This window comes from Odocoileus virginianus, chromosome 26 (assembly GCF_023699985.2).
Source record: "Odocoileus virginianus isolate 20LAN1187 ecotype Illinois chromosome 26, Ovbor_1.2, whole genome shotgun sequence".
Taxonomy (NCBI): domain Eukaryota; kingdom Metazoa; phylum Chordata; class Mammalia; order Artiodactyla; family Cervidae; genus Odocoileus; species Odocoileus virginianus.
The window spans coordinates 45017801-45032784 of record NC_069699.1 but is presented as its reverse complement, the minus strand read 5'-3'; the positions used below and the strand labels follow the sequence as shown (position 1 = coordinate 45032784).

At 57.9% G+C, this 14984-nt stretch overlaps 1 protein-coding gene across 5 annotated transcripts; it reads left to right on the top strand.

The window, feature by feature from the left end:
* The first annotated feature begins 2736 nt into the window (after window positions 1-2736).
* On the top strand, window positions 2737-8049 carry GLYCTK (glycerate kinase). Of its 5 annotated transcripts, XM_020874248.2 has the most exons (7): window positions 2737-2967; window positions 3523-3606; window positions 3750-3834; window positions 4947-5362; window positions 5594-5745; window positions 6366-6541; window positions 6804-8049. In XM_020874248.2, the coding sequence occupies exons 4-7, from the start codon at window positions 4986-4988 to the stop codon at window positions 7668-7670; spliced, it is 1572 nt and encodes a 523-aa protein (XP_020729907.2). In that variant the 5' UTR covers window positions 2737-2967; window positions 3523-3606; window positions 3750-3834; window positions 4947-4985; the 3' UTR covers window positions 7671-8049. The 5 variants fall into 5 exon arrangements, with proteins under 5 accessions (XP_020729907.2, XP_020729908.2, XP_070312084.1 ...); XM_020874249.2 differs by lacking the exon at window positions 3523-3606; XM_070455983.1 differs by lacking the exon at window positions 3523-3606 and having other exon boundaries at window positions 2737-2972.
* The last annotated feature ends 6935 nt before the right edge of the window (window positions 8050-14984 follow it).

The window sequence follows — 14984 nt, the reverse complement described above, 5'->3', positions numbered from 1 at the left end:
AAGGGAATGTACTTTGGAGGGGCTCAGTTTCATGAGAAAAGCAACCCCCCCCCCATACTAGGTGATGGGGAGCCAGCACTGAGATGAATCTTCACAAACAAACATTACTTTAGCAATCCTTATCTTCCATTAGTTTCCCCCTTATATTTACTTTCCCACGATTTATTACTTAAAGAAGCTCAAACCCCTTTTGTCTTGCTACATCTCCAAAATTTATCACTCCCTGTTAAGAAATGGTATATAAGCCCTCAGGCTTAATGGCTTTTTGGGTGTTTTCATGTCATTTCTGTGAGGTCCCTCCCATCCATATGAAATAAACCTTTTTCTGTTGTTAATCTGTCATTTGTCAGTTTAAACTGTAGGGCCTCGGTCAATGAACCTAAGAGGTTAGAGGAAAAAGCTTTTTCCTTCCTCACACTGTCTTTGTCCACATCACCAATCATTTCCTTTGCAATTGCTTGGCACATTTTGACCCTGATACTTATTGCCAAGTGTATTTAAGACTGTAGACATATTCATGCCGACTAACAAGGTATGTTTAAGCATTCTGTTGCGCCTGATTGTTTTCTTAGACCCAAATCCCACTGCCTCATGAAGTCTTTTACTTCCACTCACCATCATCTCTTTCCTTTGTGAAATCTTTTCCACCTAGGGTCTGCAGTACTTTGTAGCTGAGCATTTCACTGTTTTCTTGTTCCTTTCTTTTTTTGGTTGTGCCACGTGGCTTGTAGGATCCTAGTGTCCCTACCAGAGACAAACCTGGCCCCGGGAGTAAAAGTGCCCAGTCCTAATCACTGGACCTTCAGCGAATTCCCATTGTTTATTCATTAGAAAAAGAAGAAAGAAAAATGTCAGCTTGTATTTGTGTCTGGACTTACGTATGGAAGTGAAAATGCAAATACTAATTAGATCAAGTTACCACTTTCCTGGGCTTCCCTCATAGCTCAGTTGGTAAAGAATCCACCTGCAATGCAAGAGACCCCGGTTTGATGCCTGGGTCAGGAAGATCCGCTGGAGAAGGGATAGGCTGAACACTCCAGTATTCTTGGGCTTCCCTACTGGCTCAGTTAGTAAAGAATCCCCCTGCAATGTGGGAGACCTGGGTTCAATCCCTGGGCTGGGAAGATCCCCTGGAGAAGGGAAAGGCTACCCACTCCAGTATTCTGGCCTGGAGAATTCCATGGACTGCGTAGTCCATGGGGTCACAAACAGTCAGACATGACTGAGCAACTTTCACTTTCACCACTTTCCAGGAGCTCACAGTCCAGTGGACACCTGAATCTCGCAGTTAAATGAATCTTGTGAGTAGTGGGGTGGGATGGGGATTTTAAAAATGGATATAATTAGTCTCCTGCTAATAGTCTGACAGAAAAGCATAGCAAGTGATATCTGTTTATGGGTCTCTGGCACTAACTAACAAGAGGTGCTCAAATTCACATTTCCCCACCTCCCCCAAAATGAGGGGATATAATTATAAAAGCAGAGTAAGTTTCCAAACTAAAAGTACCATGGCTTATTCATTCCAGCAGTTAGAGCATTTGGCCCACATAGAAGGCACTCAGGAACTGAATAAACACATGGATGGATGAAGACAGCTGACTGCAAGCAAGGAAAAACTTAAATTTTAAGTACAATTTCCTTATACCTATAAAGGGCAGATCTTGAAGTTGCCTTTGTTGTGATGATGAGGTGGTGAAGATTTGGGAGAAGTTCATAGGGAATGAAATGCCCTCTGGACTTCCCAGGTGGCACTAGTAGTAAAGAACCCACCTGCCAATACAGGAGACATAAGAGGAGCAGGTTCGATTCCTGGGTTGGGACGATCCCCTGGAGGAGGACATGACAACCCCCTCCAGTATTCTTGCCTGGAGAATCCCATGGATAGAGAAGTCTGGAAGCTGCAGTCCATAGGGTTGCAAAGAGTCGGAGAGGACTGAAGTGACTTAGCACTCACACACAAAAAGTCCTCTATTATAAAGGAAAGAAAAACTCAGGGAGACAGCTGGGAAGTGGGGGAGGAAGACTTTTTGAAAAGAGTAGAGCATGGTTTGGAGAGGAAAAGAGAGATGTGGCAGAGAAGAGCAGGGGGAGAAATATGTTTTAAGACTTTAAGAAATCTTGTATAATTTGTGATCTCAAGAAAACACTGGTAAAAACAGTGTGTCCTTGAGTCTGGTCCTTGAGTTCTTCTGTGTCCTTGAGTCTGGTCAGGACTTGTCTTTTGAATGTGGCAAGATACCACTATCAAGCCGGGTCCAGGGTGAGAGCTGGGACAGGGTGGGAGGCCTAGGGTCATTCGTGTTCACACGCACTTTGTGCTGAATCACAGCTGTGATTTGGTAGCCCGAGGAAGAAGGCCGGGAACACGAATGCCTTGTGGAATTACAGCGGTGGCAGGAATGATTTCATCTGGCTCCAGAAGTCAGCTGTGGGTAAGTAGTGATTCTCAGTCCATTTGGTTTGTCCAATGCCCAGCACCTAACAGTAGGTTGGAAAGTACGTGCGACTGATTGAATCGTACAGAATAAAGGAGTGGGCGGATTATAGCAATCGGCGAAGTGGCGATTATTATCCCACTGTAGAGATGAAGACACTGAGGCCTGAAGGTGACCGAATCCAAGCCTCTTGGAGAGCAGGGCGGAGCCAATACCTGCTCCGGCTCTGGCTCCCGCTCGCCCCGCCCCTCGCCACCGGCGCCCCAACCCCGCCCCCACACTTCCGGATCCTGCTCCACCCCCATAGAGCATTTCCGGCCCTGGGGCTGGGCCCTGGGGCTGGACCCCGGGTCGCCGAATGGTTAGGCGTCATGTTGGCGCCGTGAGGGCCTGCAGAGCCACAGGGCCATTGGCTCAGGGGCAGCGGGCCCAGGCAGCAGCGGGCTCTTATTTTCTCGGGCATTACGCGACAGCCGTTTCTCTGAGGAAAGCCTGGGGCCTTGGCCTGCGGGTGACGTCACTTCCGGCGCCGGTCAGGCAGGCGACGGCGGGGAAAGGCCTCGAGCTCCGTTTGGTGGCGGGGAGGTGTCAAGGCGGGTCGGCTTTGTATTTACGAATTTCTGGAGCTCAGGGTAGTTTAGGAGAGGCGGTGTTCCAAGTGGAGTTGTTGGATTTGGCAAATAAAAATGCAGGGAGTCTAGTTAAACTTGAATTTTAACTAGATAAATACTTTTTTAGTATAGATATAGCCCAAATATTGTACGGAACATATTTAGTTTTTAACAATTTCTAATTTATTTGAAATTGAAGTTTGATTGGACGTTCTGTATTTTATCTGGCCGCCTTAGTCTTGGGCGCCCCCTGCCTTGGGTTCTGCTATCCATTGGCAACGCTGGTATTCTCTAGGCCTGTTATCTATGGGGGGGGGGGGGGGGGGACAGGTACAAATTTCGTCCAGACCGTCAAAATCAGCTATTGCTACGTGCTAAGCCACTTTTATAGCCAGTGCTCTTTGGCCAGCCCCAGCAATAGCTGGGGCCCGTTTTGAATCCCCATGGTAGCTCCCTCTGTGTTTTCCCGTTCACAGCTGGAGTCAGGAACGGTTTGTCTTCTTTTAATGGGAAAGTTGAGCTCCATGCAGGCTAAGTGATCCCAGGCTGGACGTTGCCAGGTTTTTTTTTTTTTTTTTTTTTTGGTGTAGGATAAAGCAATGTTTGCAGTCGAGGTTTTCAGTGTTAACAATGGACAGCTTCAGAGAGCCCAGGGATGTCAAAGGAAGAGCATTAGTCTCATCTCACCTCTCATTTTGCACAGGAGACCCAGTGAGAGAAATGGAGCTGTCCCTGTGGTAGAGCTGGAGCCTGATTCTCTGCTGTGTCCACACTTGCTGCTGCAGTCTGTATGTATGGTGGGGATTTATTAATTTATAACTATAAAATAAATTTATAATTTATTAAAGTAACGCCTTGTTAGAGATGAGCTCTTTAGCACTTTATTGTCCCTAAACTACTCCGCAACCTCTTGGCCTTTACCTCAGGTCTTCTTTGGCCTTTACTGTGCCCAGTGGGGAAAATGATTATTTGGCCTCAGTGGTAGAAGCCTGTCCTTTGCCTGCCTCAGCCATGAGGTTCTCACCCCTGTAGGTAGTGTGATCCAAGATTTGTTATGTCAGAGCAAAAGGCATGTTCTTGGCAGCGGTGGGTCTGGCCTTGTAGGTGGAAGGGCATCCTTTTTGTCCTGCGGGTTGGGCCCCATTGTACCTGGGATCATGTGGTGTCTAAGGACTTTTTTAAGCTTCTACTGTGAATCAAAGTTGAACCTGAAGCTGTTGCTGGGCTGGCCCGGAGTGCGGGATTCTTCAGGCTTTGTGCCCCAAGGATGTGCCTGGACCTGCTTGTCAGTGTCCCGGCAAATCTACAGCCTCCCTGCACAGACTTAGTCTTTCCAGGCTCCCCAGCCCAGGCCTGTGAGATAATGAAACAGAGCGGCCTGGAGGTCACTGGGCTCCAGGTCAGTTGGTGGCATAGCCAACAGCTTTGTCGCAACTGAAGTAAAGAGGTAAAGAGGCAAGGAAGGAGTGCCAGAAAGGGGTGTTGCCCTGGGGGAGGCTCAGAAGTGCAGGAGGTGGAAAGGGGCCGGATGGAAGCCCACGGATAGTAATTTCTTCCTCTGTGAATGATTAACTCTCAGCTGAAGGAGGTGGTCTAGGAGGAGGGCTCTGCTAACAGGACCTCTGGACTCTGGGCAAGGTGTCCAGAGAGCTGGCGTGTGGCCTACAGAAGAGGAGGATGTGGTTGGTTAGACTGCAGGCCTGGGCTCAGAAGACTGGAGTGAGATCAGACAGCTGTGGACCTTAGGGAATCTCCTGGGTCTGGCTGATGGCCCATTCCTGCAGCAGCAGCAGCAGCAGCTGTGGGGTCCACTGGCCCTGAACCCACAGAGCCGTGGCTCTAAGGGAAGCCTCCTGTCTCTGGCTTTGCAGCGGCCTAACCAGTGCTTTCTTTCTCCTAGGCAGCCATGGACGCCAAGTGGTGCTGAGAGCAGTGGGGCATGGCTGCAGCCCTGCAGGTCCTGCGTCACTTGGCCAGAGCCCCCTTGGGCCCACTCCTCTGGGGGGGCCCGTTGGCCCGCCTGGCCAGTAGCATGGCTCTGGCAGAGCAGGCACGGCAGCTGTTTGAGAGCACTGTGGGTGCAGTGCTGCCCGGCCCCATGCTGCAGCGGGTCCTGTCCTTGGACCCCGACAGCGGAGAGCTGAAGGTGCGGGACCGGAGCTTTCAGCTGCGGCAGAACGTCTACCTGGTGGGCTTTGGCAAGGCTGTGCTGGGCATGGCAACTGCAGCCGAGGAGCTCCTGGGCCAGCATCTTGTGCAGGGCGTGATCAGCGTTCCCAAGGGGATCCGTGCAGCCATGGAGCATGCTGGCAAGCAGTAAGGAACCTGGGGGTGCTGTTCTCGTCTGGAGGGGAACCTGGGCCCAGGTTCAGGCTGGATCGGGGCCTCCTTCCTTCACCAGCTTCCGGTTTCTTCTGGGAGTGGCCTGGGTCCAGGGTGGGTGTCAGTGGGCGTCCTTGTTCATATCCCCTTCACCTGTACATCTGAGAAACCAGGCGGGACACAGAGCCCACTGCATCTCTGGCTCTCCCTTCTCTCTCCCCTGAGGGAGATGCTGCTGAAGCCACACAGCTGCATCCAGGTATTTGAGGGTGCGGAGGACAACCTGCCGGACCGGGACGCTCTGCGGGCTGCTCTGGCCATCAGGCAGCTGGCCGAAGGCCTCACCGCTGATGACCTGCTGCTCGTGCTCATCTCAGGTGAGGGTGCCACATTGGCTCAGGACTCGTGTGTGTGTGTGTGTGTGTGTGTGTGTGTGTGTGTGCGGCAACGGGGAGGTTTCCCAGTATCAGGTGTGCAAGGAACCGTTGGTTGGAGCCCTCAAGGTCACAGATTAGAGGCAGTAAAGATTTGGGTGACTGACTCCTTGGTGGCCTCCCCTGAGCTGTGGGGCCCTCCACTTGACTGACCTTGTCAGATAACTGTGAGCGGGCACACAGGGAGGTCTTTCAAGGAAAACATCTCTGTTGCTGCTGCTGTTGGCACCATTGTCATCTGGGGATAGAACCCCGGTTTCCAGCTCCCTGAGCCCCCTCCCTAGTTTTCTGCTGTGTCCTCCAGGTCTGTTTCCTTTTCCAAGGTCTTAAGGAATAGTTCTTCCAGTGTCTTCTGGGACCTGGGCTACCCCAAAGCAGAGTTCAACCTCAGGTGCCTTGGTTGTGGTGACTGTGTGGGCATTCACTGTATGTCCACACGGGGGCACCCTAACCCCTCTTTCTAGCACCCGCATCCCTAAGTGAGCACTGCCTGCCGGCTCCCCAGGTCGGGAAGTCCCAGTGCCATCCATCCCTTCTGCCCAAAGCCTTCATTGTCTCTGCAGGGGGTGGCTCAGCCCTCCTGCCCGCCCCCATCCCACCTGTCACTCTGGAGGAGAAGCAGACACTAACCAAGCTGCTGGCGGCCCGGGGAGCCACAATCCAGGAGCTGAACACCATCCGGAAGGCCCTGTCCCAGCTCAAGGGTGGGGGACTGGCTCAGGCCGCCTACCCTGCTCAGGTGCGTGGGGCCCTTCTTCGCCAGGCAGTCCAGGGCTGGTGGAACCAGGCCCACATGTGCCAGGGAGATGAAGGGCAGAGGCCTGGTGTGGGAGTCCACAAGGCTAGGTGTTTTGCACACCCACTTGAGAGGGGTTAGAAGTGGGCGAGGAAGTGCATTGGGTGGTGTGAAGACATGTGGCTAGATGAAGGCAGTTTGTCCTCTCGGGCCCTGGGGCAAGGATCAGGTGGGGCTGAGCCTTGCCTCTGCGACCCCTCCCCAGGTGGTGAGCCTCATTCTCTCAGACGTGGTGGGGGACCCCGTGGAGGTGATTGCCAGTGGCCCCACTGTGGCCAGCATCCACAGCGTGCAAGACTGCCTGCACATCCTCAATCGCTATGGCCTTCGTGCTGCCCTGCCACGCTCTGTGAAGACTGTGCTGGCCCGAGCCGACTCTGACCCTCACGGGCCACACACCTGTGGTCACGTCCTCAATGTGATCCTTGGCTCCAACGCACTGGCACTGGCCGAGGCTCAGAAGCAGGCTGAGGCGCTGGGATACAGGGCTGTGGTGCTGAGCACAGCCATACAGGGTGATGTGAAAAGTGTGGCCCAGTTCTACGGGCTGCTGGCCCGAGTTGCTGGAGCCCGCCTTGCCCTGCCTGGCACTGGAGCGTCTGTGGAGGAGGATGACAGACTCTGTGAACTTGCTGCTGACCTCCAGCTCCCAGATCTGCAGCTGAAGGAGGCTCTGGAGGCTGTGGTGGGCGCTCAGGGCCCAGTCTGCCTGCTGGCTGGTGGCGAGCCCACGGTGCAGTTGCAGGGCTCAGGCAAGGGTGGCCGCAACCAGGAGCTGGCCCTGCGTGTTGGAGCGGAGTTGGGACAATGGCCACTGCAGACTGTGGACGTGCTGTTTTTGAGCGGCGGCACTGATGGGCAGGATGGGCCCACGGAGGCAGCCGGGGCCTGGGTCAGGCCTGAGCTCACCAGCCAGGCCGCCGCCGAGGGTCTGGACGTGGCCACCTTCCTAGCCCACAATGACTCGCATACCTTCTTCTGTCGCTTCCAGGGTGGGGCACACCTGCTGCACACGGGGCTGACCGGCACCAACGTCATGGACGCCCACTTCCTGTTCCTGCAGCCGCAGTGATGCTGTAGGTGTAGGTCATGTTTTGGGGAACCTAGAAGAGGCCTGCAGGGCAGCGTCCTGGAACAGACCAGGTTTGGTCCCCAGGGCCTGACCAGGCTTTAGGGCCCCGTCTCCCTTGGCCGTGGCCACTTGGTTGGCCCTTACACCTCCCAGCCAGGGCTCCCTCTGTGTCCAGTTTCACACTGGCCAGGCAGATGGGGGCTCTCTTCCACCCCTACTTTCAGCCATGGGTACCCCAGAGGACCAGGACAGGCCCCTGGGCCAGTTCGCTGTTCCTAGTCTTCTCCTCCAGGCAGCCCCTCTGCTCAGCTCCCAAGCCTGTTTCTTCTGCGGGGTGAAGCAAGAAGGACTGAAAATAAAAAGGACCACGCTCTGGGTTCTCAGTGCGTCTTCTCTCAGAGCACAGACCGGCAGGGGGCTGCCGGGAGCGGAGTGGTGGTCGCCAGCGGCCTCTGCACTGGGGCCCTGCAGGAGTTCGCTGTCCCGTCTCTGCAGGGCACTCGGTTCACCTAAACAGGAGCCTGGGAGGGTTGAGCCTGGTGTGCTTGATGTGGGTGAGCAGAGATCCCAGGGAGGACAGGCCTAAGGACGTTAGTCTAGCTGTCACTCCCCGCTGTGGCATCCCTGCTGAGGTGTCTCCTCACTCTGCATGTGCTTGCTGCCTGCCCCACCAAGGACTTCCCTCCCTTCTGTCTTTGGACAGTCCTTAGCCAGACTGTACCTTCTTTTCTTGAGCTGCCTCCTTTTTCCAGGGGCTATCCCCAGCCACACAGGACACTGGCTCTTGTTTCCTTGTGCCAGGCCCTTTTTCCCAGCCGAACCGCCCCCCCGCCCCCAACCAGATCCTTCAGCCATTCCTCTGGGGACACCGTCCGGGTCCTGGTGCCAGCCTGTGGTGGAGGGGGGTGGGTCTCCAGTGTTGGGATCCAGCAGCCCTCCCCCTGTTCCAGCTGGCCGGGGAGGGGAGCCCAGGGGAGGGGCTCCTTTGGCCAGACTAACAGCCTGCGTTGGGAGACGGGGGCCGCTGTCCCGGTCTCCTTGGACCTCTCTGTTGAGTGTCCGAGCCCGCCGCTGGCTGCCCCCGCCGTGCGCCACGGCTCCAATCCCTATATGAGTGAGCAGTAGAATCACATAGGAATAAAAAGCCATAGAGAACAGCGAGGCCTGGGGCTGCTCCTGCTGGCCCCCACCCCACCCCAGCCACGCCCTCCCCTCTGAGGCTGTGAGGGACTCGGGGCCAGGGCTGGCATGCCCTGCCCCTGGGAAGAGCCTCCTTCCGTCCAGACTGCAGCGTGCAGATGGTTCCTGGTGGGCTGGGGACGGGCAGGGAGGTGAGCTGGGTTCTGGGGGCCAGAGGGATTTAGGGGAGAGGGGAAATGGCACCTCTCTGTGATGCTGGGGCTCCACTTCCTTCTGTCCCGGCAGGAGGGTCCTTCTGGCTGGGGCGGGGCAGGGGTAGGGTCATAGTCTTGCGGAGTACTGTCCTCACACGGCCGAGCCTGTGCCCAGGCGCTCCTCCAGCACCCTCTAGACATGCCCTGGCCCCACTTCAGTCCTCCCTGTGAGGCCTGAGTGTTAGCACTGGGCACCAAGTTCCCTGCAAGGGCAGAACGAAGGCTGGGGCTGTGGCCGAGGACCCGTCCGCCGTGTTGCCCAGCGTGTGCAGGAGCGTGCGCGCGCGTGTGTGGTAGCATGCAAGCGTGCTGGTGTTGGTGCTGGCATCCCAGGAGGAGGAGCACATCTGTGTGTATGCACAGACATCCTCAGCACGGGCGGTCCTGCTTCCTGGACTCGTGGCTGCTTACTTGCCTGCTGAGGGGGTTGAGTGTGGGTGGGGTCTAGCCAGAAGTACCTCCCGTGTCACCTCCTTGGCCCCTGCCCTGAGCCTGTGTTTGTGGGGGCTGGGAGGCCAGAGGCTGGGTTGGGCCTAAGCCATTAGATTTGCCCATTTGGTAACCCCTAGATGAGAAAGGATATATTTGACTGCAATCTAGATGAAAATGTGAAATAAAGCCTACACGGTGAGTGTTCTGTAGGACTTATTATCTGTTCCATAAACCTTAATTATGGGCTGTAATAACCGCTCCCATCCCTGGCTCTTGGCTTCCATCCTTCTCCGCTCGGGTTCTTGCTGTCCTCTTGCCGCCCTCATCTCCGTCCCCAGAAGCTTTCCCTGGCTGCTGCCCTCACAGGCCCTTCCATTGCCTGCACTTAGCATGAGCCGAGAGCGGCTGGGCAATGGGCCTGGCCAGCCTTTAGGTGTCTGCTAACCCAAATCCCTTTGTTTTATAAAAGCTGGTGAAACAGAGAGGGAAGGTGGCTTGTCTGGGGAAGCATAGCAAGTCTGCCACAGAGCCAGAATGGGAACCTGCTTGGGACTTTCCTGACTATCCTTTGCCCACCCTCTGGGGCTCAGAGACCCTGGGGCCTGGTGAGGGCTCAGCCAGAGCCCAAGGTCTGCTCCTGCTTCCCCGCCAGGGGCTTGGGGATGATGACATGATCACACTTGGTCCATCTGTGTGTGTGCTAAGTTGCTTTAGTCATGTACGACTCTTTATGACCCTATGGACTATAGCCGGCCAGGCTCCTCTGTCCATGGGCTTCTCTAGGCAAGATAACGAGTGGGCTGCCATTTCCTACTCCAGGGGATCTTCCTGACCGAAATTGAACCCATGTCTCTTATGTCTCCTGCGTTGGCAGGCGAGTTCTTTACCACTTGGTCCGTCTAGGGGTCCTTAGAACAGACTTGTCAGCCCCTCTTGGCTTAGATTCCACAGCTCCTTTGTGTGTGTGATTTGGCAGAAAGCCACACGCAGTTGAGTGGTGGGCTTCTACACAAAGGTGTGTCTGCATCTGTGTGCACAGCTGTGTGTGTGCGGTCAGGGACATGTGTAGGCATGCGTGTGTCCACTTCATCCCACAGACAGTCACTTGGTGGACCAATGAACCACGCTTGGAGTGGGTCAGGGGGCACACGCAGTGTGGTGTTGGTTAGAATGTTGGGGAGATGGTGACACAGATTCGACAAGGAGGCCATAAAGGCTGGCCAAGACCAGTGGCAAAGAGCCCCTTGTGCCTGGCTGGGGGCGCACTTCACACTGACAGTGGTGGCAGGCCCACGAGGGTTTTTGGCAATGAGTGATGCTAGGAGGCTGTGTTAGGACAGTGATGCTGAGGCCTTCCTTACCACGGGGTGGGTGACGTGTAGGGGAGGTGGGGCAGGTGGGAGAGAGGTGCCTCACCAGGCCTGGGAACCCCTACCCCCTTCCCCTCCTCGGGCAGCCTCATTCCGGCAGCCTTCAGCCAGCCCGGCTGCCCGGGCAACCCTTTGGATGCCCGCTTCGGAACCAAGGCTGGAGGCCCTGACTCAAGACACCCCGGGGAGTAACCTAGCCCTGTGTCACTGGGAATGCCATCAGGGTGTGAGGGTTTCAGGGGGTGGCGAGGCTGGGCAGCGGGTGGACTTTAGTGAGCGTAGGAATCGCACCCTCAGGTAGGCTTTCTCCAGGGCAGCAGTTGAAAGACCCAGAAGGAGCACTGCAGTGGGAATCAGGTCCTAGGTCCTTATCCTGGCCATGCCAGCTTTCTTTTCCCAGACCTTGGTTTTCCCTTCTGTTTAATGGGGACAGCATCCTTATCCTCACCTCTCTGGGCATGTGGTGGCAGCAGATGCATGTGGGTAGGAAAGCTCTGTGGAAAGGGGTCAGGGATGGAAGGAGTGAAGAGAGCGGTCTTAGCCTCTTCCCAGGAGAAGCTCAGGGAGCCGTCAGGGAGGCCCCCTCCTCCATGCAGGCTCAGGGTTGAGCCCAGGAGGCCTCGGCAGTCACTGAGGCTGAGTGAATGACTCCCACCCTCTGGCACTGGACTGGCATCGGCAGGGTGTGGTACTTGGGCCTTTAATGGCTGCTGGGGTGCACAGCGTCCTGGGAGATGACAGAACCAGTTGTGGGGGCTCAGCTAGAGATAGAGTTAGCTGGCCCAGCTTGGGAGAGAGCCCGTGAGGGCTCAGAAAAATGGGTGGGGCAGCCTGGTCCACTGGGATCACCTGTAAGGGACCTGATGAGGCCCAGACTGGGTGAGTGAGAACTGGCCTGACCCCAGGCCATGAGTCTCTCCCTGGGCGCTGGGCGAGAGGAATCCAGTGTGCTCGGGGCTGTGTGGGGGCCAGGGGAAGTTGGGGAGGTGGCGCTGACACGCCCTGAGTGGTGGGGAAGCCAGTGGCCTAGGCAGGCTGCTGCAGTGGGGGGTCGGGGGGGAGAGTTGGTGCATAGAGCTGAGGTGAGCTGTGCCCAGGCCTGGAGGGCTGGCCTTTCTCCCTGAGACAGGGGTGTCTTGACAGCCAGCCCCTCCATAGGGAACCAGGGGGCCGGTCTTAAGGCTTTTCTGTCTTGTTTCCTGGGCTCTGGCTGCCCTGTTCCGGAGAGGCTGGTGGGGTGGGGTGGGGTGGGGCGGGCTCGGGGCCCCCAGCCCTGATTCTCCCTCTTTGCACGTGGTGCTTCTCCATCTGGGAGGGGATCTCACCAGCTCAGAGGAGGGGCCTTTGGCCAGGGGAGAGGACCAGGGAGAGTGGGACCCCAGAAGCAAGTGCCCCATCTGCCCAGTCCTAGGTGACAAATGCCCCTAGCTGCTCTGCCTCGCAGGGTCACTGCCCACCAAGATCTTGTCTACTGCTGGCTCCTGGGGGTTCAAGGAGCTGTAGGACCTGACCTTGCCCTAACCAAATAGCCAAGGCCTGCCCCCCTACCCTGCCCCTGTCAGTCTTGGCCTTTCCTCCCTCTCCTCACCCCCCCAAGCCCAGCCCCGCCTGCAGAGCCTCCCTGCTCGCCTCTCTGGGGAAGTGTGAGAGGCACAGGGTGTCCCCTTCCAGCCCAGTCTCTCCATCCCCAGCTTCAGGGAGAAGGGGGCGGGGCCCATGGCACTGGCTTCTGCCCCTTCCATCCACTCCCACCCACCTGCCCAGCGTCAGGGTCTCTGGATCCCTGTGTAGCTGGGGCAGCTCCAGTACTCACACTTGTAGCCTCACTCAAGAGCCAGGGCTCTGTTTCCACCGGTTGCCGCCCAGCTGTCCCCGGTGCCCGCCCTCCCCCCACATCAAGGCATTCCTCCCTGTCCTCCTCAGGTCACCCCAGGAAGCTGACCATGGGAACATCTGGGCTTGGCCCTGAATTCCTGCTGGTTATAACTCTGGGTAAAGCAGTCCTGGGGACCTGATCTTGGGGGAGCTTGACCAGAGACCCCTAGGGCAGGGAGACATGCCTCCCCACCATGTGGCTCTGTGGGCCTGGCGGTCAGTAGCTTGGGGTGAAAGCCCTGCTGTAACAAGGCAGAGCTCCCCTCTGCCCACACCCCCTCCCTGACCAGCAACCACACCCCCAGCCCCGAGAACAGGCACTTGTTGGGGTCACAGCCCCACGGACAGCTCCATTGCTGCCACCCGGCAACCTCGCACTGCAGCTCAGCCCGAGGCAGGGTCCAGAGCCCCTGTTCTTTGGGGACGGCACACAGACCGTCAGGGATGGCAGTTCTGGGCAGCCCAGCCCTTGCCCTCCCCAGTCCAGTCCCCCGAGGGTCTCCCCGAGAAGCCAGGCACCCGGGCAGGGGCTGAGCCTGCCAGCTCCAGACTGGCTTTGCCCCCGATGGCCACCTGGCTGCCCTTCTGTCCTCGACTCTGGCTGACCACTGGGGAATCTGAAGCTGGCACTCCTCTGCCTGCTGTTCCCACTGGCCCCGGGCACAGAACGGCGGCGGGCTGGACGGCCCGTCTCCCCATCCGCTCGCCCCCCGGAGCTCTGGCTCCGGCTGCCCGCGCCCGCCCGCGCCCGCCCGCCGGATCCCCCAGCTCACCTCAGCGGCGCTGTCTGCTCACCAGAGGCACTGCGGTGTGGGAACTGTCCCGAGGAGCCGCCGGTTCTCCGCTGAAACAAAGAGGTGGGGGAGAGAGGGGGGGGCAAGCGGGAGAGAGAGAGGGTGAGTGAGCAGGCGAAGGAGTGGAGCCTGGAGGGGGAAGAGAGAAGGGAGAGGAGAGAGCGAGAGGGGAGGGGAGGAGGAGGCCTGACTTCCAGGGACCGAAGGGCCAGGGAAAGAGGGAAGAGGAAATGGGGAGGGGGCGGAGGAGGTAAGGGGAGGTGTTTGAGGGGGCGGGACACGGGGCAAGTGAGGGGGGCGTGGGCCGGAGAGGGAGCCGTGGGGGAGCGGGGCCGCGGGGGGCCAGGCGGGCTGGGGGCTGGGCGAGCGGGCAGAGGGGCCCCACCCCGCACCCTGCCGGGCCATCCCGCTCTAGCGGGCCAAAGGCCACGGAGGGGAATGGGAGGGAGAGGCGAGCTGACAGGCGAGGGGTGAGAGGCGCCGGGGCTGTGGGCTGGTCAGGAGGACGGGCCAGGGACAAAGGCGGGAGAAGAACAAAGGTGTCCGAGCGGAGGAACCGGCCCTGCTGACCCCTGGGTGCCGCAGCCCCGGGCGTCCAGGGACAGAGCGTCCTGAATGGAGGGCAGGTCCGCTCGGGGTGGTTGGGGGGGTGCGCAGCCCAGGCTCCGAAGTGGCAGCCTGAGGTCAAGGGGAGAGGGGTCGGGCGTGGTGGGCGGGGGGTCCGCCCCGCATTCTGCCGGTGACTGACCACACATCGGGGATGTGTTGATGGCACTGCCTCTTTGCGGGGAGAGGACGGTGGATGGTTGTCCAAAGCCTGGATGGAGACCTGCGTAGGGGAGGTCCCCTTTTAGGGGAGAGCACTGGGCACCCCCCCCTCCCAGGGAGGTGGGGAGGATGGTAGGCACAATGGGGAAGGGGAGGAGTGAGAATGAAAGGAGTGGGGGAGCAGGGGAGAGGGAGGGGGGCGTTGGGAAGGAGGCTGCAGGGGGCGGGTCCAGCGCCGCAGCCCCTTCTCAGGCCCATCTGAAGCAGAGGCCTCCTGCACATCCCACGGTTCCTCCCCTCTCAGGCTGCCTAATGCAGACCTAATGAAGGATGGAATAATGAACCACTTCCTGCTGCTCCCCTCCTGCTGCCAAGAGCTGCTGTGACAGGCAAGGACACCGGAGGAGTCAGCCGGGGCACAAGTCTGTGTTAGTCTGTGAGGGGCAGCGGGCGTAGGGTGGGCTTGGCTGGAGCCATCCTGTCCCGTCGCTCTCTGGTCCCAGGCCCAGCACCCTGGGCTGCTCCAGTCTCCTCCGTCCATGCTCAGAGCCACAGGAGGCCCTCCCAAACCTCTGACCAGTTCCCCTTCTCGTCCTACTGGAGGCTCCTTGCAGAAAGCCCGAAGGCTTTGGAGAGCAGGAAAAGAGGAGGGTGCTGGGGGCTTGCCTGAAGCTGTGAAGG

Bases quoted from the DNA above. Each gene is read 5' to 3' on its own strand.
- GLYCTK (XM_020874249.2), top strand. From the start codon at position 4,986: ATGGCTGCAGCCCTGCAGGTCCTGCGTCACTTGGCCAGAGCCCCCTTG. The intron at 5,363-5,593 runs GTAAGGAACCTG...CTCTCCCCTGAG, and splicing joins ATGGAGCATGCTGGCAAGCA to GGAGATGCTGCTGAAGCCAC. The intron at 5,746-6,365 runs GTGAGGGTGCCA...TTGTCTCTGCAG, and splicing joins GCTGCTCGTGCTCATCTCAG to GGGGTGGCTCAGCCCTCCTG.